General features: G+C 47.9%; 2 protein-coding genes across 2 annotated transcripts in view; one reads left to right on the top strand and one right to left on the bottom strand.

The window, feature by feature from the left end:
• JAM3 (junctional adhesion molecule 3) overlaps window positions 1–12943 on the top strand; it is a 41134-nt gene extending 28191 nt beyond the window's left edge. The window contains exons 2-9 of the mRNA XM_063139122.1: window positions 3348–3413; window positions 4026–4139; window positions 4582–4734; window positions 6620–6822; window positions 10069–10168; window positions 10449–10578; window positions 12353–12407; window positions 12778–12943. Coding sequence (XP_062995192.1) covers window positions 3348–3413; window positions 4026–4139; window positions 4582–4734; window positions 6620–6822; window positions 10069–10168; window positions 10449–10578; window positions 12353–12407; window positions 12778–12813 — 857 coding nt within the window. The 3' untranslated portion in view covers window positions 12814–12943. The remainder of the gene's footprint in view (window positions 1–3347; window positions 3414–4025; window positions 4140–4581; window positions 4735–6619; window positions 6823–10068; window positions 10169–10448; window positions 10579–12352; window positions 12408–12777) is intronic.
• A 9364-nt stretch (window positions 12944–22307) lies between these two features.
• The window catches only part of NCAPD3 (non-SMC condensin II complex subunit D3), a 65008-nt gene continuing 63924 nt past the window's right edge, over window positions 22308–23391 (bottom strand). The window contains exon 35 of the mRNA XM_063138874.1: window positions 22308–22667. Within this exon, the coding sequence (XP_062994944.1) occupies window positions 22556–22667 (112 nt within the window). The 3' untranslated portion in view covers window positions 22308–22555. The remainder of the gene's footprint in view (window positions 22668–23391) is intronic.

The raw sequence follows: 23391 nt of genomic DNA on the forward strand, positions 1-23391 counted from the left end.
GGTCACAGACTCTCAGCCCAACCTACCTCACAGGGTTGTTATGAAGATAAAATGGAGAGGAGGATTATGTACACCGCCTTGAGTTCCTTGGAGGAAAAAAGGCAGGATATATATGCAATAACAACAACTTCCTCCTACTTTACCTCACTTGGTTCTTGTGAAAAAAAGATGGATGGAGGTGGAGACCCATATAAGTGGTCTTAAGCTTTCATGGAAGATGTGTCAGATGTTGCTTCACTTCTGAAATCTCTTCATTGGCTTCCAATTCACCTCAGAGTCCAATATAAATTTCTCCTGTTGACCTACAAAGCTTGTCACAGTCTAGCTCCTTCCTGTCTTTCCTCTTTCATCTCACCCGCTTGTGCTCTTCACTCTTCAGATGTGCCACTCGTGCTCTTCACTCTTCAGATGCCATGTTTCTTACCCACCCAAGGGTCTTCTACTTCTCTTGCTCGGCTTCGTCCATTTTCTATCGCTGCCCCACTCATGCTCTTCACTCTTCAGATGCCATGTTTCTTACCCACCCAAGAGTCTCTACTTCTCTTGCTCGGCTTCGTCCATTTTCTATCGCTGCCCCACTCATGCTCTTCACTCTTCAGATGCCATGTTTCTTACCCACCCAAGAGTCTCTACTTCTCTTGCTCGGCTTCGTCCATTTTCTATCGCTGCCCCACTCGTGCTCTTCACTCTTCAGATGCCATGTTTCTTACCCACCCAAGAGTCTCTACTTCTCTTGCTCGGCTTCGTCCATTTTCTATCGCTTCCCCTTATGCCTGGAACTCTCTTCCAGAACATTTGCGAACTACAAGTTCAATCACAGTTTTTAAAGCTCAGCTGAAAACTTTTCTTTTTTTCTAAAGCTTTTAGAATTTGATTTTGACCTTACTTTTATACTGTTAATTTTACTCTTCTCTGTGCCTGTTTGATGCATTCCCTTCCCTTTCTTATTGTTTTATTAGGATATTATTAGAATGTAAGCCTATGCGGCAGGGTTTTGCTATTTTATTGTTTTACTCTGTACAGCACCATGTACACTGATGGTGCTATATAAATAAATTAATAAATAATAATAATACAAATATGATTGATTGACTTGATGAACATGTACTAGAGCTGCCTTCCCCAATCCGTTGCCCTGTGATGTGGTGGACTACGATTCCCATTGGTCATGTTGTTAGGTGATGGGAGTTGTACTAAAGTGTCACTATTTTCTAAATTGGATGTTGCCACAGATTTGCCACCAGCGTGTGGCAAGTTGCTTGAACTCTATAAAGCAGTTTATATGTTAATTATTATCTTTGTGTCAGAAAAGTGAACGTTGGCTTGGAACCTGTGGATGGGACAAGTGAAGAAAATGACCCCCATCTTTGTACGACCTCCATGTTAGCATTTTTTTGTGAAAATGTCAAGCAGAGTTCGGAGGGATTTTCCTCTGCTGACTCCGTGGGTTTGTTTTGGCTCATTCTTTTAATGCCTTGGGGTTTTGCTGGGATTAGCGAGATGTATTTACCTCAGAAGGGGGAGGAAAGCGAGGATAAAAGGGGGGGGGGAAGAAAGAAAAACAGATTAACTTTAAGTGGTAGATTGGAAGCAAATCTGAAGGAATGGAAATAAAATGTGAATAAAACTACCAATATCAAACTGGCCTTATACAAATCTAGGACCAGTCATGCTTGGAGCACTTAAAAAGGATATAGTAGATCCGGAAAAAGTGCAGAAAAGGGCAATTAAAATGATCAAGGGGCTGGAGCATCTCCCCTATGAGGGAAGGTTACAACAGCTGGGATTGTTTAGCTTGGAAAAAATGGAGGCTGAGCAGAGACATGATAGAGGTGTACAACGTGATTCATGGTGTGGAGAAGATGGATTTTCTCACTCATAATACTAGAAGCTGGGGTTATCCTATGAAGCTGATAGGTGGAAGATTCAGGTCAGATCAAAGCAAGGACTTCTTCACACAACACAGAGTGGAAGTATGGAATTTGCTACCGCAAGATGAAGTGATGGCCACCCATTTGGATGGCTTTAAAAAGTGGGTAGATAACTTCCTGGAGAATAAGACTATCAATGGCTACTACTCCTGGTGGCTATGTGCTACCTCCAGTTTCAGAGATAGTATGCCTAGGTACATCAGATGCTGGGGAACATGGATGGGGGTGCTGTTACACTCAAACTCTGCTTGTGTGTTTCCTGTGTCCACTGTGTGAACAGAATGTGGTACTAGAAGGACCCTTGGTCTGATCCACCGGCTTGATGTGTGTCCTGGTTCCAGTTTCTGAAGTGTTAAGCCTGGATATGCAGGGAAGGTTTCCTGCTTTGCCCCCTTTATTAATTAATGCACATATTCATCACATTTATATCACTCCTTTTCTCCCATAACGGAACGCAACACAGCATATAATGGAGTTCCCAGGTGATCTCCATCCTGGGCAATGACCAGTTCTAGATTTGCTTAGCTTTAGCAAACCATTCCATAGGATAATCTTCCTCATCCTGGTGCCCTCCAGATGGTTAGGACTACAGCATTTCTGAGCATGGGCCATGCTGGTTGGGAGTGATGGGAATTGCAACCCACCCCCAAACAACTGAAAGGCACCAAGTTAGAGAAGTCTGCTTTATCCAAGAATTTTAAGAAGTCCTGACTGTTATTTTGATATTATATTGGTGTTATATTCTTTTAATTAATTTTATGCATTTGATTTATATTGTATTGTTGTACTAACATTGTTCCCCGCCTCGATCCAAAGGGAGGGTAATAAATAAATAAATTATATTATTATTATTATTTCCTTTCATGCAGTGGGGGTTGGGACCATTTCTTATGTGCCAAAGCTCTCTGCATCAAACAGCTGTCCCAGTTGTCTGACAGGCAGAAAATCAACAGGTAACACTTGCTTAGCCTAGAGACAGGGAACGAGGACAGCTTTGCTATTTAAAGACATCTAGAGAAACTCTGCCCATAAAGACGCCTGCAGACTTCTCTTAATGTGATTTAATACGATCATAAAGGACACGAATAATCACTATGTGGTGACTTTTCCCTGTCAAATTCCCCTGGTGAATCTTGGTTGCCAATGTATCCAGTATCTAACCAGTTTTTATTTAACCATATCCTGAAAAATAATAATACCCCCCAAAGAAAACCTTTCTGAATTAATTTTTCACTAGGTGATATAGGATAAAACCACATTTTGCTACCCTCAAGTAACTTTTTTTTGGGGGGGGGGGCAGGGGTTGGGGAGGAGAAGAGAACAGTGCCATGGAGTTTTTCAGATCGTTGCTTCCAGGACAGCAGTGACTGCTGTGCCTTGCTTGAATCTTAACCTGCCTCTTGTTTGCTCTTGTAGGGTACCAAATCTTGGCTGTAGAGCTGATATCCACCAACGTGAATCCTGTGGTGCAGGAATTTCAGCGTAAGTGTGGCTGGGTGGAGGAGCACAGGAAGGCTGCCTTATACTTGCACCTCAAGCAGGGCTTCTGTGCACTACGTAAATGTTATGTGTTGTTGTTACTACTGCTAGTCGTACTGCTACTGCTAGTAGTAGTACTACTAGTAGTATGACTACAACTGCTACTCCTCATCCCTAGAAAAGAAAGGTACTAAAGGAATCTTGCCTAATTGCCCCCAGAAGAAATGCAGCAGTATGGCTCAGAATTCCCACCTCCCCTTGAAATCTGTGATCCCTCCAGCTGTTCTGCCTTTGCTCTGGGTAGATAACAGTATCCTCATCTTCATCTTTGGCCCATGAGTCACGTCTCTTGGAAGGAATTCTCCTGAGGGACCAGGCAACTGCTTTTGTCTGCAGTGTCTTCCTTCTAGTGGTTGCCGTCTGGGTTGGCCGCTCTTTTTGCTGGCTCGGATCCATCACCTCCCTTCCAGCAGTTCATGGAGCCAAGCAATTTTTTCTCTGCTTGGGAGGTGGAATAAAGGCAAGGTCGTTGGCCTTTTCAGGGCAAGAATTCCCCTGAGAAGGTCAGGATCCTTAATTGGCCATTGTGTGTGTGTGTGTGTGTTCCTGTTGCAGGTGTTGAACTTTCTTGCATCATTGCCAGCACCAAGACGGCCGATCCCAGGATTGAGTGGAAGAAAATTGGGAACAAGGAAACCTCCTACGTGTATTTCAAGAACAAGTTGCAGGGTAGGAAATGCTTGTGACTTTCTCTTCTTGAGGCTTTGTCTTCGCAGATGCCCGTGGTGACTGTGGCCCTATTTACACGGGGATTTACTGGGGTGCTACTGCACTTCACACACGGGTGTGACACGTGGCGTTACCCGCTCTCCGCAGCAACCATGGGTTTTCACGCCATAAAACCTGCAGTCATTTTGTGATGGATATTCCTTTCACGCTGCTTTAATTAACTGCACGCGCCACGGGAGGAGCAAATCTGAATGGATGGCAACACCGTTTTAAATTGAACCGCGTTGGAAAGCGCCTCTGTGTCAATTTCTCCTCGGTGCCTAGTTTTTTGTGGGTTTTGCATCCCTTCTTAAGACTGTGCGATCAGTGTGGCGAAATCCAGGAAGCCTGGAGGTTGCCTTACGTTGCTCTCCTTCCATGCTTCTCCTCCACCTCTCTCTAGGAGATTGGGCTCACCGCGCGCAGCTCCTCAGCCGAACGTCTCTGGTCATCTACAATGTGACCCGTGCTGATAAAGCCGTGTACCGGTGTGAGGTGGCAGCACATGAAGACACACGTATCGGAGCGGAGATCAGCATCAACCTGACAGTTCATGGTACGTGCCTAGATTTCCCCTTGCGATACAAGTATACCCTGCCTGGTTGCCTTTTGCAGATTACCACTGGCCCTTGAGCAGAGAACTATGGCTTTGCTAGACCTACCGGGTGTTCCGTCGTTGAGGAGCGGTGAAAGTGGCTTTTCCCGTTCAGCCGTGACGCCTCATCATCCACACCTGCCTTTGATTTGTGGCGGAAGTTTGCGCCGGTTGTGCTGCTGCCGCCGCGAGCACGGTTGCGCAACCACACCGGTCTGATTGCCGCGGCTTTTTTTTTCGCTCGGCGCACGGTTTGCGCAAGTCCGAAAGACCGCAAACTTGCGCAGCCGTCAGCGATGCCGGAGCCGGCGCCGGCGGCAGTGCCAGCTGAAGTGCTGCTGGTGCTGTTGAAGGTCAACATTGATGCGGTCACTTCCTGATGGGGGTCGTGGCGGGTGTAATATGACCCGAGGTCAATCGTCTGCATGGGCACTCTGTGCCTACATCTCCCATCATGCCTCTGAGGTGTCAGCGCCGATGACTGCCTCTGTGCCCTCTGCCCCATCCCAAGGAGCCAACCCACATCTGACTGTAGCCATGGCAGCAGCCCACAAACAGCTCTGCCCTCTGCCAGCCTGGTACACCCACCGCGAGGAGTCACCAACTCCCCATGAAGGCGGACTGTGGGATGCCCGGCTTTCTGAAAACTGACCCACGCAGAGGTTGCAGTAGAAAAAACAGGCGCACATGCCCCAGCAGCGCACCAGCCACTTTTCCGGTCCTCCGGTCCTACGCAAATTGTCACTGTGGAAATAATAAAAAAAAGCCGCTCCGCCGCGCTGCCCCAGCTGGCGGGCTGGGCGCAAATGGCGGAGGCGGCTTGACCGAAGCCGCTGGCCACTCCCCTTAGCACGCCTTTTCCTGACCAGTGCGGACCGCAGTGACCTCACATCCTCCCACACGTACTCCGAATTAGCGCGGGCCGCCAGGAAAAGGCGCACTAGAACTCACTTTTTTAAAGTCGGGAGAAAGAGGCTTCACCGCAGGATAACGACGGATCCTGGTGAACGTCATCTGGAAGCCTCGACACGACTGCGGAAGGTAACGCGCGCTACAGCCTCGTCTAGTAACGCCCCTAGTAACTGATCAGAGAACTGATACTGCCTTATACCAGCTCAGACCACTGGTCCATTTAGCCCACTGCTCTCCACATTAAATAGCAGAAGTTTTACAAACTCTGGCTAGTTTAACAAGCCAGCTTCTGAAACCAGGGTTTGAAGCTGGTTTCTTTTGAAACCGACCAAACTATCTCTGGTCTGGATGACACAATGAGCCTTCCCACTTTTTAAAAAAATTAACACATTTTCTTACTGGCTGTTAGGATTGCTGAAAAATAGGTTTCTGGTGGTGCTGAAAACTGTGGGTTCAAAGGAGTTGTGGCTTTTGTGGCTCAACCTCTGCCTTGCATTCCGTATTTTGGGCAGGTTACTTGTCCTTTGCCACAGTTCTCATAGAAGCCATTTTGTGGCGGTGCCCAGGACAGTTCTTCGAATTGCCAGATGTGCCCATGATGCAAAAAGATCGCCTACCCCTGTTTTAGAAGAAGTGCAAACCCACCCACCCCCTCCAGTTCAGGTTGAACACTGCATTGCTGTCTGCCTTGTGGCCCACAGGACCAGAGGCAGAATTCGGCCCGGGCATTGTGCGTATGTACTGTAGCCAGCATCGGGGTGGCTCTGTTTTGTATTTCAGACCTGTGGCACGCTTGCCAAAAGAAAGGCTGGTCACCGGTAGCCCACTCCATGCAACACCAAGGGATACTAAAACACCTGGGGAGGAGGGATGTGAAAGGCAGCAAATGGCCCAGCAGCGTGACTTATGTGACGGGCGTCTCCTTTCCCAATAGTGAAGCCAGTGGCCCCGAAGTGCCGCGTGCCGCAGTCGGTGCCCGTGGGTAAATCCGCCACCCTCCACTGCCAGGAAAAGGAAGGCTTCCCGGAGCCGACGTACAACTGGTACCGTAATAGTGAAATGTTGCCGCTGGACTCTAAATCCAGCTCCAAATTCCAGAACTCCTCTTTCAAAGTGGACACAAAGACAGGCCTGTTGGTAAGTCTAATGTAGAAGACAGGGGGTGGATTGGGGCCCTGTCTCTGGGCGGTCTTATATTTCTTCATCGCATTTCTATATTGCTCAATAGCTGAAGCCAGTAGAGGTTGGTGACTCTGATGGCAGTGGGGGAAGCCAGCGGATGTCAAATTGGTCAAATCTTTAGCAATCATGGCTAATGATATTATTATTATTATTAATATTATTTACATTTATATACCGCCCCATATCCGAAACTCTCTGGGCGGTTTACAGAAGTTAAAAACAGTAAACTTTAAAAAGAAATATACAAAATTTAAAACCATAAAAGCATAAAATACATACAAAAACAGACAATTTCCATTTAAAAACAACTATTTTGGGGTCAGTTAAAAAAACTCAGCATATGCTGTTAAATGCCTAGGAGAAAAGTCTTGACCTGGCACCGAAAGGATAACGAAGTTGGCACCAGGCGAGCTTCATTGGGGAGATAATTCCATAATTGGGGGGCCACCACTGAAAAGGCCCTCTCCCTTGTTGCCATCCTCCGAGCTTCCCTCGGAGTAGGCACCTGGAGGAAGACCTTAGATGTTGAGCATAGCGTACGGGTAGGTTCATGTCGGGAGAGGCGTTCCGTCAGGTATTGATCGGCTCTGGAGAGAATTGCAAAGGAAGCACAGGATATGGGGCCTTGCTGGATCAGACTAAAGATCTATTCAGCCCAGAATTCTGGTTCAAACAATGGGCAAAACATTTGCTTAATAGATGTTGAGGAACAGGCCATAAAGACCAGCATCCTCTCCTGTTGTTCGTCCCCAGCACCTGGTATTCACAGGTATGTTGCCTCTGAACACATATGCTCCACTTGGCCAGTATTGTAACTAAATGATACCCTGATTTGCCTTCATCCTTCATATATTAGCATTTATGCTCATGGGTATCCCCGAATTAATTAATTAATTAATTAATTACACTTATATACCGCTCCCATAGCCAGGGCTCTCTGGGCGGTTTACAGAAATTCTAAAAATTGAGGTAAAAACAAGTATACAAAATTTTAAACTCTAAAACACAGAACATACACACATAAAGCATTAAAAATCGATTAAAAACTAAACATGTGGGTAATTAGGATGTGCCGCCATATGCCTGGGCAAAGAGGAAAGTCTTAACCTGGCGCCGGAAAGATAGCAGCGTTGGTGCCAGGCGAGCCTCATCAGGGAGATCATTCCACAGTCTGGGGGCCACCACCGAAAAGGCCCTGTCCCTCGTTGCCACATTCCGAGCCTCTCTCGGAGTAGGCACCCGGAGGAGGACCTTAGATGTTGAACGTAGAGACCGGGTATATTCACGTCGGGAGAGGCGTTCCATCACTTAATTCCATAAGTGTGAATGACGCATCAAATAAAGAGAACAGCTTCCCTCACGCTTGCCCAAAACTTTTGCCTGTCTCTTTCACTGGATGCCTCTTGAGTTCTGATTCCTGCGAAGAAGACAGGAAGCATTCTCCGTCCTCATTTTCCTCATTAATTAAGGCTGTAGATCCCTGGTATTTATAGCCGAGTGCCTTTTCCCTGGCATTGCGCAGCGAAGAAGAAACTGCCCACATCCCCTTGATCTGTCCTTCAGTAGTTCTTCTGTGTGCTAAATATAGGTACACAACATAGGAGAGAAAGCGCTTCTTGTCCATTCCGTGGGCCCTGGCCGCTGCCACCTCCTCCGCCATCCTCAATTTACACTTCTCCAAGAGAAGGCTTTTGGGTTGGCCGTTTGCCAATGGGAAATAGGTTACCGGTTCATCCATGGACCGCAAGCCTTGGGCAGCATGGGAACGCTTCCATTATTTATATCGCTGACGTGCTGGGGCATTGCCGGGGCTCTCTGCATTCCATATTTTGCTGGCTGGAGGAGCAGCTGGAGCTGGAGGGGACGTGGCTCAGTGGTAGAGCATCTGCTTCGCATGCAGAAGGTCTTGGGTTCAAGCCACGGCAGCATCTCCAGGTAGGGCTGGAAAATCACTGCTGCTTGAAACCCCGGAGAGCTGCTCAGTATGAACAAGACTGGGTTAGGTGAACCAAGGCAGCGGACTGTGTTCCTAACTTTCTACATCTACTGTCGTCTGGCTTTTAGGGTTCTCTCTCTCAGCCCATGGAAAGGAAAGGAACCTCTCGTGCAAGCACTGAGTCATTACTGACTCTTGGAGGGACGCCAGCTTTCGCTGACGTTTTCTTGGTAGGCCTTATAGCGGGGTGGTTTGCCGTTGCCTTCCCCGGCCGTGATTACCTTTCCCCCAGCTAGCTGGGTGCTCATTTTACCGACCTCAGGAGGATGGAAGGCTGAGTCGACCCGAGCCAGCTGCCTGAAACCAGCTTCCGCTGGGATCGAACACAGGCCGTGGGGAGAGTTTCGGCTGCAGAAACTGCTTTACCGCTCTGCGCCACACGAGCCTCTCAGCCCAACACTCCTTATAATAGTAAACTTGGGTGATGCATGTGGGCTGAAATGGATCCAAAACGGAATGGCTGAGAAAAAAGAGAGAGTGGTATTAGCATGAATCCTGAGGTTTGTGGAAGTACCCAGAAATTGTGGATGGGGTGGTGGGGGAACTAAGGAACACACACACACACCAAGAAAAATGCCCAATGAGGACTAAACATGGAATGGAGTATCTTGGAGGAAGGCATGGCTAAAACCCTGAACAGGAACACACCTGTTAGGAGGGAGGATACACTTCCTTGCTGGCAGCCTCTAGTTCTCCAACAGGTATGATTTCAGGCCACTTTCATAGAAGGCATGCAATGGACACACCTGGGACTGCACCACTTCAGAATGCGGATAAGGATATGTCATTATCAATGTTCCATCTATGGGCATGGTGCTTTACAAAGTGCAAGAGTCCCTGCCCCAAGGGTCTTACAATGTATCATTCAACACCACAAGACAACGGAAAGGAAGGGAAATGAGAGTTGGTGTAAAGAGCGGAAGAATATGTGTCTGTTTCATGACTGAATTGCTCCCTGCATAGGAAAAGGTCTCTGCATGTAGAAAACTAGCATGGCCAAGGAGAAGACGAGGCTTGATCCTTTCTTCCTTTAAGTGCTCCACGTGCAGGGTTCAAACGTATGACACTCTCCTCTCTGTCAAACTTGCATTCTGAAATGGTGCAATCTCTGGAGGCCGATGATGGATGTGAAGTGCTCTGAAGTGCTTGGGGAAAGATTTAGTAAATACCACGTATGATTCAGATTACAATTCTACTTCTCACAGGTTTTCAGCGAAGTGCAGAAAGGAGACTCGGGGCGTTACTCCTGCAGGGCGATGAACGCCGTTGGTGACGCCTGGTGCGACGACATGGAGATGGAAGTCTGTGAGTAGCGGGTCTGGAAGGGAGCGGTGATGTTCAGTGGGACCGGGGTAGGGCTGGTGCTGGCTGCCACGCTCCCGGCCTCCTACTCTTCTGCTGCTTGGTGTTCGTTGGGCCACGGAGGGTGTGCCCTGCTAAATGTGGAGGGCTTGAATAGGGGTCAGAGGAAATCATACTGGGAAATCTTGATCCATAGCTTGCAGGTGGGATTGTGCAGCTGGGACGTCCATGCTCCTTGCTCACAGGGCGGGGCTGTACACTGATGCTCTCTTTCCTCCTCCAGATGACCTTAACATTGCTGCGATTGTCGGGGGAATCTTGGTGGTCATTGGGGTCTTGTCGCTGACCACAGTGGGGATCTGCTGTGCCTACAGGAAGGGCTTATTTGTCAACAACAAGCAGAATGGAAACAGGTACGGCTAGGCCAGAAATTCCCTCGGACCTGTTGGATTCCCTCGAAGATGTCCGCAAGCAGAGAGAGCGAAGGGTCAGGATTTCCGTAAGCAGGGAGAGACAGAGGGAGCCACCCAGATCGTGCTGTGAAACCAATCTGCGTACACATTTAGGACCGGATTAAATGCTAGGCTAACTACGTCATAGAGCAGTGCCCCTAACCTGGCGTAATGAACAAGGGATTTTCTTGGTAAACCACACAGTTAATTAAAGCAAGGAATCAGTGTTTCGCGATGGAAATGCAAAACAGCGTTCGGCGCCCCCCCCTTACCTTGGCGCCCTAGGCGGCCGCCTGAGTGTCCTCTATGGTAGCGCCGGCCCTGGGCACACCCAGCACACCCCTGTGCCAGTAGGGTCTTACTGCTGGGGCTGCTGCAGCTGGGGCTACTGGTGTGGTGGTTACCTCTTCAATGCTTTCCCCTCCTCCTAGCCTGGTCGGCTCTGCTGGCAAATTTAAGTGCTGCGGTGGGCAGCCGTGCTGTGCCACTCCATTTCAAACCAGAACTTTCCTTAACCTGACAATTTGAGCAGCAGCAATCTGGCCCAATCAGACGCTGCCTTTGCAGGGTGGGGCTGGCCAGCCAATGAGGGCACATGAGCAGTGAAGGTGGAATAAGCCGTGGGAAAACAGGTGGCATTGTCTGGACTTCCCGTAAAATTCTATGAATGAGGCAGTGCGAGAGCAGTATACGTAAAAGCCTAGCCTAGAAGCACCCTGTAAGCCTGGGAATAGCTTGGGGTGGGGGGCAGAGAAGAGCTGGCAGCAAACTTTAGATGCAGGTCTGTGCGAATACCTCAGGGGAGGGTGTGGAAGCACATGAGCAAAAGGAGGCAGAATGTACCTGGCCTTCCTCCGTGCTCACCTTTGCAGAGGAAGGCTTGTAGCAAGACAATTCAGGTCAGAATCTGTTTCTCTCTAGGGTCCCCGTACCCTTTAACCTGCAGGTTTAAACCGTGGCTTCTGAACGTACTGGCATTGGGCAGGAGACCCAGGCCTAAAGCCCTAGCACAGAGGCACCCTGCGTTGTTTTCTGCTGGTGCTCGTATTTCGTGTTACGTTGCCTCTGCTGGATGAAGGGAAATGAGACCGCCTTCCTCTGGCCAGCTGCAATGACGTGTAGACCGGCGGCTTTAAAATTAACCACCACAGGAAGTGACACCCCAGGAAAAGGAAACGAGGGCAGAGAACGATAACGCTCCCGTTCCATTTGTTAATCTGACCTGAGCTGCTGGGGTCTAGAGTCAGAGATCAGCCTTGCTCACGGAGAAACTGGCCTGGTGAGGGGTTCCTGTTTGGGCAGATCTTGATACGGATTGTTTTCCGCGTTACATCAGGGCACATCCCTAGTACAAAGAGCAGGAGTGTGCAATTAGTTGAACAGGACCAGGAACAAAACGGGAGGAAACAAATCCTTCTAAACTCTCAAAAATGGTGGCTTTCCCCGACTGGTGGAGGGCAGGTCTTCTGAGAATGGGGTACAAAGGAGCCCACGGCGTGTGTGGCGGGGTTGGGACACACAGCTCAGAGATGCTGCCCATGGCCCATAGGAACATCCACCCGCCCAATTGCCACTTCCCCCGGGGGTCAAAGCGACAGGCCTGAAACGAGGATGGAAAACGGTCATTTCTGGGAGAGCCATCTCAGCGTCAACGAAAACTTGGGAACTGTTCAGCTGAGCAGCCTACCGCCTCCACGGCTCCGCTCCCGGTAAATAATGTCTTCTCTCGTTTCAGCTACAAGACTCCAGCAAAACCCGACGGCGTGAACTACATCCGCACGGATGAAGAGGTGAGAGGGTCCGATTGGGCCAGGAGTCAAGAGATGCATTGAAAGAGAGCGGAGGCGTTGGAGAGGGGCGGAGGTTGGGCTGCGGACACTGCATTCACTCCCCTGTTTGAAACGGGCCAGAAGAGGTGGCCCAGAAGGCCCCTCAAAGAGGCCAAAGGAAGGAGGCTGGAGAACATTAATGCAAGGACAAGTTTAGACATGAAAGCATCTAATGGAAATAAGCCAACAAAAGTTACTAGCCTGCAGGGTTTTGGTTTTTTAACTCACCTGCTAAGAGGTTAGTAGGCAGGTGAGGTGGGTTGTGGGAGGTATGGAGAGGACATCTTTAAACATACTTTTAAATGCACCCTTTTCCGTGTCTCCATTTCAGGGCGACTTTAGGCACAAGTCCTCGTTTGTGATATGAAATGGCGGAGGAATTTGGATTTTGCCCACCAGCAATGATGAACTGCGGAAGGGCGAAACCTCCTTCTGGGACTCTTTATGCAAGAGCAGATCCGAATGACGTGTGTGGAAGTGTTTAGAGGAAACAAGCAGATGAAAAGACTCACCTGTGTGCGGATGCGCGCATACCTGATTTTGACTCCCCCCCCTTCTTTTGGCCAAAGTCAAGCGATGATTTTTAACAACCAAAACCGATATCGTCTTCCCTAGAAGGTAACCACGCGGATGGCCGCAATCCTTCCTGGCGGCAAGAAGAGCATCTCTTTCCCCTTTGGCAGGAGAAAATGATTCCGTAGAAGTATGAGGACCCCTCTTGGGGATCATGTCCTTCCGTGCTGATGGAGGTTGTGGGGCTGCTTCGTGCCTGGGGTTTACAAACTGCCAGGGCATCTAAGCGGAATAGGGGGGGAAACTATCTTAGAAACTGCTTTGCGCTCTCTCTCTTTCTCTCTCTCTCTCTCACACACACACACACAATCAGCAGAAGTGTTACGATGGAGGTAGAATTAGGTTCTGGCTGTGAAGAGTAGGCAGTCCTTACCTGTCAGCATAGGTACCTGGCAGCCCAACCCAATGAATTAGTGAAGATGGCCACTACTATGCCAGGAACGCTGTCGTGATGTCCTAGAATCCAAATAGGGCGCCAATAGGCTGATGTGAATAGGCTCCAGGATCTTCCCCATCAACACCTCCAGGGGTTCATGGAGGCAACTATGTGGGACCCACCATGTTTTGCTCTTTTTGTGCATCGTTCTCAAGACACGGGGAACATCCCTGTCTCTGGAGATGTACATATACATATACGTACGTACAAAAAGAGCAAAGAATATGATGGGTTCTACATGGCTCATGTATAAATGAACTGCATTTCTTGCTGAGGCGGACATACTCCTGACACTACTATGATGTGCTCCTCTTCCATTGCGTCTGGCGCAGAAAGGAAGGCGGTGGGGCGGCCATTTTGAGCTCTCCATTTAGAGTCTGTTTTGTTATAACAGGATATTTTGTTCGGTCAGGACTTAGCCCAGAGTAGGATGAGATTTGGACTAAGATATCTTTTCTTGGATCCTTCTCTATCTCTACACATCTCCCCCTCCCCTCCCGGTGATGCTGGCATAGTATATTCGTTAACATGAAAGTTTCAACAATGAAAGAATGTCACACCGTCACAACTTCACGAATACCGGTATAACTTGGGCTTCATTCAAGCGGTGAGCCTGAGTTGTACAACTTCACATGATAATGTACCTCCATACCAAACTAAAATGTTTTTAAAAGAAATCCTTCCACATAGAAAACCAGCAGGTCAGGAAGACTAGGCTAAACCCCTTCTGTATGCAGGACTTTCGTTTGTTTGAAAAACTGTTGGGTCGTGCGACGTCCCCCTTGCATTAGGAAGGGGCACAGCACAGTCACCCGCCCCTCTGAGCTCTAGGCCTTGGGAGTTATGTAAGTTGCGAATAGAATTACATTGGCAGACTGGCTGGCCTTTCCCTGCCTTTTGCAGTTATATCTGTGCATATTTGTGTGTGTGTGTGTGTGAGAGAGAGAGAGAGAGAGAGCCTGCTGCATTTGCATGAGAGGATCATGTGTCATTCTGCCTTTTAATTATCTGGTAGGCTAATCAGACAGAAGATGTCTCATCAGCTGTACCTTTTCAGTGGTCAGCGCCATGAGACGCCTGCAAGTCGGTTTTCCTCCGCCTCCCGCCGTTTGGGTATCTCCAACCCAGGATTTGATGGTTCATAGCAAAACACTTACCTAACCCCACAGAAGCGGCATAGGGAGATTCAGCTACTCTCTTTCGAACCTCTCACCAAATGAGAGCATTTCAGTTTGTTTGTTTTTCAAACCAAGAGAACAAACGTTCCCGTTGCTCACCCAGCCTCTCATCAATCTAATCTACAGGATGCCATCATTTTGTGCCACTTCCCATGCCAATCTAATCATCTCGATGTCGTAAAATGCAAAAGCCTCTTATGCACGGGGCTAAAATCCCAACGTCATGCCAGGAGTAAGGCCTAGCTTTTCTACGATTCCCATTCCTTCTTTTGTAGAACTCTGCATTCTAAATTTTTTGCAAAGATATATTTTGATTACTTCAACAAGAACAACAACAGAAGCGGTTGTTTCTATTTAAAATGTAAATAGGTTGGTAGGCCAAACAGTGTTAAATAATAATGTAGCTATTTTTAAGGCTTTTCCCCCCCTCTTTTTATTTTGGTTTTGATTAATGACAGGCAGGTGTTCCTGTGCTGATTCAAACCATATCAGTATTGTTAACAAAGAGCATAAAACAGATGCAGTTCACAAGACAAGAAAGAGAGAATCTGTTCTCTTCCTGGGGGAGAAATATTGATGGAAGTAGCAAGAGAATCACTGGACGAGATTTTGTAATCTGCAGGAACAATGATTTCGCTCTCTCTCTCTCTTAATATTTCTGCTCTTCCTGCCAAGATCAAAAGCGCTGCAAAAAAATAGCTCCAGGAAGCTAAATTGGGATGCATTTTCTCAAATCACATTCTTCTGCTTTGTCATGACAAACTACTTCGGAGACTGATGGGAGTTTCAAAGTTTGTACTGCGACATGGGTGTTGGAAGCAAAGCCCCCATTGCTTCAGGGGTGTGTGTGTGTGTGTGTTTACACACCTTTCGGCACACCTAAGGTAGCTGCAAGCCTTTGGATGTGTCTTTTGGATCCTGGCAACAGTTGATTTTTTTTAAAAAAAGTTGTCGAATGAAGCCATATGTTTTAGCAAGCCTAAAGCAGGTAAAACCTTTCTCCCATCGGGTGACGCGCCCAATTTCAGCTCACAAAAACTCCTTTTGCAAACTAGAAAGAAGATGGTGCAGAAGTGCTCTACGCCCATAAAATAAAAAAAAAGCACACCTTCCTTTTTTGCTTTGGAAATGCAATGGGGGCTGCAGACCCATCTGGCTGCAAGCAGACAATTCCGAATTTCTTGCTACGCGTTGTTTACAGCCTGGAAGGGTGCTGCGGTGCCATTCAGTGCAAGATACTTAAATGCGTTGCAAGAGCAATTCTTTGCTGTGATGGGGGGAAAAAGTGTGGTTCTTCTTTTTTTTAAAAAATGCATAGCATACTTTTTTTAGTGGTGGTGTTTTTCAGCTACAAATTTAATGGTCTTAACTTTGGGTGCAGATGGTATTTTATTTTAATTTTCCATTCTGGATTTTTGGACTGTTTGTGTTACGTTTCTTCATGTTCTGTATTAATCTGCCTTGGGATATCAGCACACAGTGTTTATTTTTTAAAGGAGGTTTAGAAGAGATGTCACTGGCACATTTTGTTTCAGTGCAGGAGCCTCTCCCCTCTCCTTTCAAGCTAAGGTGGAGACACCACGGGAAAGAAGCTGTAATAACGCGTTACACTGCCGCAATCTTGTTTTGATTTAACCGTGGCTACCTCTAAGAGGCATTTGACCAAAGGAGAGTTTTTTTTACCCACTGCCAAAACATGATGCTCCCTGTAAACCTTATGATAGAATAGGGTTGCCTTCAGAATCAAGATGGCTCCCACTTCTGCCTTACGTTTGTTCACTATCCTTTTCCTAGGCTGCCTGTATGACCGTCTGACAGAAGGCTTGCAGTATTATAATTTATTAGAATGAAGGACCAGCACGACCCACATTTGAAACACGTCTACGCTACACATATAATCTGGATTTAACGCTCATGATTTGCCACCTGGAAATGGTAGTTTTAAAAGGGCTTCATGATCTAACATGGCTCAGCCCTTTTGCAGAACTGCCCGAGGCAGATAACAGCTAGAGGTTAGGTACAATGTGAACATGAGATTTAGTTTACAGTAAGCTTTTAGGGAAACAGTTTACTTGAGCAGCAGAGGAATTCAGTGTATGCTAGCACTGAATGTGCCAAGGTTGAGTCAGCTTAAGTCTGTTTCTTTTAGCTCTATACACAGGCCTGGTCTGCACATCTTGCAGAATGAGGTGGTAGAATTATCCAGACCAACCGTCTCTATTCCTGGTATCCTCCAATGTTTTGGATTTAAACTCCCACCAGCATGTCCAACAGTCAGGAACGCTGGGGGTTGTAGTTAAAAATATCTGGAAAGTACCCAGTTGGGGAATGCGACAGAACAGAAAAGAATGTCAGGAACCAGTGATTTAGCCAGTGGAAAGTCCCTTCTAGTGTATTCGTATTAAATGCTTGCTTCTCAATGTCAAAAGGGATAAGGGCTGAGGGATTGCCTCCTTCCTTTTTATACCACTAGAATTCCTTAGATGGAAGTCACCAGTTCATCCAGATTAAATGCGTAGCGTAGATGGGTGCTTAGAACCTACCACTTATAAAGGCTGCTGTCCTATTCTACCAGGACACTCCACTCCCACCCACCCCGGGTGTGTGTGTGCGTGAAAGTCTGTTGGGGGCTCAAAAATGCATCAGTGGCATCTCTTCAACAAGACAGGGGATCTCCGCCCCTGAAATAGCTTCACAGAACTCAATTGTAAATATTTGACCAGTTTGTACTAATGTATTGCATTTAACTTTGCCAAGAACGTTTTACATAAAGATCTAAAAAAAACATGCAGGAGCAGTCTTTGTGGTGGTGGGGTTCTGTGCAAAACGGGGGACTGGTGGATATGGCAAATTGCCAGCTTGCTTTTGGATGGTTACTGCCCCAGGGCTATGCTGTACTGCTTGATCAGCATTGATTCTGCAGGCTCCAGGGCGGGGGAGGGGGACATTAAGGATTTACCCGACACCTGCTTGAAATCCATGCGTGGCAAGAGGTTAGAGTTTCGCAGCATCTCTGAATACAAATTGGCACAATGAGACACACCTGTTTTGTGGTGGATGATGTCACACCATCACTCACAGGCTGTATCATCACTTGATGACTTACATGGGCAATGGCGACATCACAAACAGAACTTTGAGGTTTCCAGGTAACCACCCAGCTCTGAATTTGCTTCAGCTCAGCGATGGGCTTCAATCACCCACCACCGGGCTAGACGTACCCTCATCCCATTTAAAACCTGGAGCTGCTTGTCCCGTCTTCTACGGATATGATACATTTTTAAAAGATGCCAGGAAAGAGGAAAACGTTTGACTTTGCTCGGACACAGTGCTCTGCGTTTGCATGTTCCAAGACTTCCACTCGAGAATTTGGCTATCGTGTAAGGTAGGTCTTATTGCTGTATTGCAGATGTGGGAGGATGGGTGAGCTTGAGAAAATGGCAGCTTACCTGAAGCCATCTAGTGAGTTTATTATTATTACTAGCTGTACCTGGCGTAACATACGCCATTGTAGCATATCTTAAAGTTTATTAATTAAAGACGTTACACGTTGTTACTGATATGCATGCATTCGTGATGCAGTCCCTGGGCGAAATCCAATCTAAGCTCTACTTAGAGTAGACCCGCAGAAATGAATGGGACTTGAGCCATGACTCACTTCAGCCCAGTCGTGGAGAAATTAAGCGGCCGAGAGACAGAAGGGCTGGGGGGGGGGGCTGCTTGGAGGCTGCCGATACAGCGCCGTCTGGCAGACCAGGGGGGTAGGTAGGTCGGGGGAGTAGGTGTCCCCCTCCCCAGGGTTCCTGTCAGCCTTGGGCCACCTGCCCAGCTCGCATGAGATTAGGCCGGGGCCTGGGCTCGCAGCAGATGAGCGGCCTCCCATCCGGCCACCAAGGGCCCCGGCAGTGGCTCGTTCATGCTCCGGACCGTGGTGCTGCCCCCTTCGTGACTGTGTGGGACCTGACGGTGCTGAGGGGAGGCTGAACTGTCGCTCGCGCTCAAAGCACCGGATTGGACCGATCCTATAAAAGAGAGCAACAAAGAGAAACCGGAGGAGCCCGGGGAAAGCGAGGAAATGGTGGTCGAAGATCACAAAGACAGCGAGGAGTTAGCGGTAGGGATTTTCCTCCTGTTTTCGAGAGCTGTGTAAGCGTTGCACCAGACTAAGAGGTTGTCTTTAAGAAGCAAATCCAGAAAAAGTTTAGGAAAGTTATTCGGAGCTGTTGCCATAGGAATGAGATCAATGAGCCGGCTGATGCCATTGGGCGTAGCTGAAGCCATTCTAGAATTCCTGAAGGCAAAGTGGGCGTGGCAAAACGGTAACATACCTAAGCGTTTTATAGAGAGAGATGATTATTTATATACCCCGCACCATAGCCAAAACGCTCTGGGCGGTTACCAAGATGGCGGGAGCAACTTTTGAACCGAAGACAATTCTTTAAAAACAAAACTCAGCCGCTGCGAGGGGAGCATTATCCAGAGCCAAGGGACCGATGTTGCTGCAGCAGAGGCGTGCAGGAAGGAAATGCGGGACTGACTACAATTCAACTTCCTACTTGTTGGCTGTAAAGAAGTGGGCAGCCCTTAAGCAGGAAAGCACACGTTCAACGGCCGGTGGTGGCCCTCTTTGCAGACAGATAACCGGCCAACGCCCATACAAAGTTTGGGCAGGAAGCCGGCCATTGCGTGTGGGGAGGAGCGAAATAATGCTCCCTTCCCCCAGTGAATTGGTCACGTGGGGCTGCTGGGTGGAGCTGCTATATATAAGCAGCCCTCACCAGACCTCGGCCTCTTTTCGGGTCGGTGACCCACCCTCCCTCTCTCCTTCCCTCTTCTAGTATGGGATTAGCCAGTCACTCTCTTTGGAGGGGGGGCTGAGTAGGAATTTTGCCTAACGGGTTTTTGCCTACTCCATACTGGAGGTATTAGGAGGAGGGGTGAATAAATAGGTTAATTTGTGGCAGGGATGTGCGGGAATTCGATAGTTTGATAGGGACGGTAAGCACACTGGCACCCGTTTGGGTGATTGGCATATCCAGACGGCCTGCTCCGCGGGGCTCCGCGGCTCACGTGTCAGGATATGGTGTGCCTTTGGAGACCCTCCTGTTTCATCTACTTGCTGCCGTTATGGCAGCGAGCGGGGGTGAAATAGGGCGGACTCTCCACACTTGCAAAGTGACGGACAAGATAGGAGCTGGGGAATCGGCTTGTGCCTTGCCCATAACAGGCCAAGGGGCCTGAGTCAGGAATCGATTCCCGCACAGTCACATGGAGATCCAGGGAGGGATGCTACTACCAAGTTATAAATAAAGAGGCCCAAGTTGAACTCAACCTCTGTGTCTGCGTCTTATTTACTGCTTCCTCCTCCAACACGCAATTCTTTGCTGCAGGAGCGCTGGCCCCGCTGCGAACTAATTGACTCGTCATAAGTGCTGGAGACTCACGAAAGATTTGCTCCTCTTTGCCATCAAGGGTAGGCGTGGTTGGGCCCCTGTTGAGGGCCCCCTATCCCAGCAGGGGCCAACTGACTCCCCACAACCTGAAGGTGCATCTTAATGCACCCTGCTTTTCCACCGGCCTTTTGCTCCGGCCCAAACAAAGGGGTGATGATGAACAGTATAGATGCCACTGTTCACTCGTTCATTGGCTCTTTGCCAATCAAGCAAAGAAGCAGCAAAGAGGAGGAAGAGGAACAATAGCAGCTGGTGACAATAAGGAGCAGATAAATTAGGGTGACCATATGGAAAGGAGGACAGGGCTCCTGTATCTTTAACAGCTGCATAGAAAAGGGAATTTCAGCAGCATTTGTATATATGGAGAAGGAAGGAAGGAAAGGAACCTCTCGTGCAAGCACTGAGTCATTACTGACTCTTGGAGGGACGCCAGCTTTCACTGACGTTTTCTTGGCAGGCCTTATAAAGTGGGGTGGTTTGCCGTTGCCTTCCCCGGCCATTATTACCTTTCCCCCAGCTAACTGGGTGCTCATTTTACCGACCTCGGGAGGATGGAAGGCTGAGTCGACCTGAGCCGGCTGCCTAAAACCAGCTTCCGCTGGGATCGAACTCAGGCCGTGGGGAGAGTTTCAGCTGCAGAAACTGCTGCTTTACCGCTCTGCGCCACACGAGGAGAACCTGGGGAAAATCTTTCTTCATCACAACAGTTAAAGCTGCAGGAGCTATACTAGAATGACCAGATTTAAAAGAGGGCAGGGCACCTGCAGCTTTAACTGTTGTGACAAAGAGGAAATTTCACCGGGTTCCCCATATATACAAATGACACGGGCTGAAATTCCTTTTACAATACAACTGTTAAAGATACAGGAGCCCTGTCCTCCTTTTCATATGGTCACCCTAGGTAAATGGAGGGGGTCTTGCTCGAGGGACCTCAAAAACCTGGAGCCGGCACTGCTCTTTGGATCCAGATCTGCCTCTCTCTTCTATGGGGCACAGCAGACCCACAACAGAAGCCTATCTTGTTCTGGTCATAAAAACAATGAATGAATCAGGCTGCTTGAGCTTACTAAAAGCTCTATTGCCTGTGAAGCAGGAAGAACTTAGTGGAACTGCAGCTCACAACAGCCATGTTTTTAGACCCATCTTTCTAGCCTTGGGCTAGAAACCTTTGTATCAATAAGCTCCTCACCACTTTATGGGTGCCTTTGCTCCTAGCAAGGTTACCTTTTGGCCCTTATGCGATTTACGTAGGATGGAAACAAAGGAATGGGAGAAGATCCAAAGGAAAGGAAACCTACAGAAGGCGAAGGATTTTTAAGTCGAAGCAAGCAACTGTGCACGGAATCTGAAAAAAAAAAAGTATTATGTATACAAATGATAACAGCAGGAGTTAACATGGTCCTCAAGCAGGAAATAATCTATTAAGCCAAGAACACAAGGGTTGTGTATACACAAAGTCCTTCAAACATTGTGATTATTTGACTAAAGCTCTCATATCACGGCAAATTTCCTCTCTGGAAACCTTTTTGGCATGATTCCTCAAAGCCCTGTGCCTGGAAATTGGCACTGAAAATAAGCCTAAGTTTTTCAAGGAAAAAGACAGGCCCAGATCCGATGAGGAATATGTGCACACTTCTGCTCTTCCCTCTGGTCCTGCTTCCCCACCACCACCACCACCTTCTTCTCCATATAGTCCTTGATCTTTAAACAGGTCAATCAGAGGATCGCCTGATTTTGGGGGAGTTGATTTTTCATAGGGCGGGAAAAGCGGCAGGGCAAAAGGGAGGAGCTTCAGCATCCCCAAAGATGAGCAGAAGCTTTGGGGGGGGGTGGCGCATGTGACGGGGGAGAATGTGCAGGATCTACTGCTAGGGATGATCAACTTCAACGTGACCCTTTTGACGTTTGTTAATGTTCCGTGGAAATGATTTCAAAGGCTTTTCCAGCACTGCACAGTCTGATCCAGGCTGAAAGCGTTCATCCATGGAAGTCTGTCTGTTTCATTTAAGACTGAACACTAGTACCACTCACGGGGCACGTGCCAAGGAAGGAAAGGGACCTAACTGCTGTGCTTTTAGCAACACACCTGACGATTCAGAGCGCAATCATACTTCCTCTGTTGTTGTTCAAAAACAGAAGCGAGCTGCAGCCTCGATCTGGGTTTGACCGACTCAATGAGTGTTTTATTTTGATTCATCCAGAAGTAAACCCTCAGGTAGAAAGTAAGGTAAAACGGGCAGGCCGTGGGTAGACATTAAGCCAATCAATGCAGTAGTGAGTTACCTCTACTAGCGAAAAATAGATATTTACAGTAGATCAATTAAAACGAAAGCTTGATGTACCAAGAATACAAAAGTATTTACACAGACCTATTCAGTGATCTCTGAAGAGATAACAACAATGCAGAGATAGGGGAGAATGACATGATTATGCTTCTGTACAAGATGTAGCTTCGGTAGGCATGAACCATCATTGGCGTGGTTTCCAAGGAGTTCTACGACTGGACCGTCTCAGGCCTGTATTTGGTGGGCTGTTTCCCCTCACTGGGGAGTTAATTTTCCACTTCTGAGGCTGCGACGATCTACAAGAAGATTGCAGAAAATTGGTTTTTGAACGAAGAGTTCAAGAGAACTAGTGTTTAGTCTAAAATCAATGCCACAGGTTTACTGCATGGCCAAAAACTGCACAAAGCTGTCGACCATTTCTACCAAAGGCTCTTTGTCCTTATGCAAAATCCTGCAAATGCTCCAATGTGCAAAAGGAGCTCTTGCACATGTGAGTTGCCCAATTAATTTCGGTGGAGGCGGCAGATGGCTACATGTGAAGGAATGTCTATGTTTAGCTGCTGCCTACACTGAAATTAGTGAGATACCCTTAGAGACCAAGGAGCTGTGCGCACGCGCATAGATTCTGCTCCTTTAATAAGACACAATTGAAAAGAGAAGCTTATAGGATCAGCAAACCTATGGAATGTTGCTGGAGTATACAACTTAAGTCTGTAAGTGGGGAAAGGGGAATCTCTTGAACACCCCCACCCCTGCACACAGAACACTAGCGTGTATTGGAAAAGGCTACCTAAAATACTTCTTCCTAACTTCTAGTTTTCTGTGTGCAGGGAGGGAGATGTGCTTCTGTTTTTAAATATGGTGGTGGTGGGACATTCAGACATAGAATCATAGTAGAGTTGGAAGGGGCCTACAGGGCCAATCCCCTGCTCAATGCAGGAATCTACCCTAAAGCATCCTTGACAGATGCTTGTCCAGCTGCCTCTTAAAGGGCTCTAGTGTGGGAGAGCCCACAACCTC

Source organism: Elgaria multicarinata, chromosome 12 (genome assembly GCF_023053635.1).
Source record: "Elgaria multicarinata webbii isolate HBS135686 ecotype San Diego chromosome 12, rElgMul1.1.pri, whole genome shotgun sequence".
Lineage (NCBI taxonomy): Eukaryota > Metazoa > Chordata > Lepidosauria > Squamata > Anguidae > Elgaria > Elgaria multicarinata.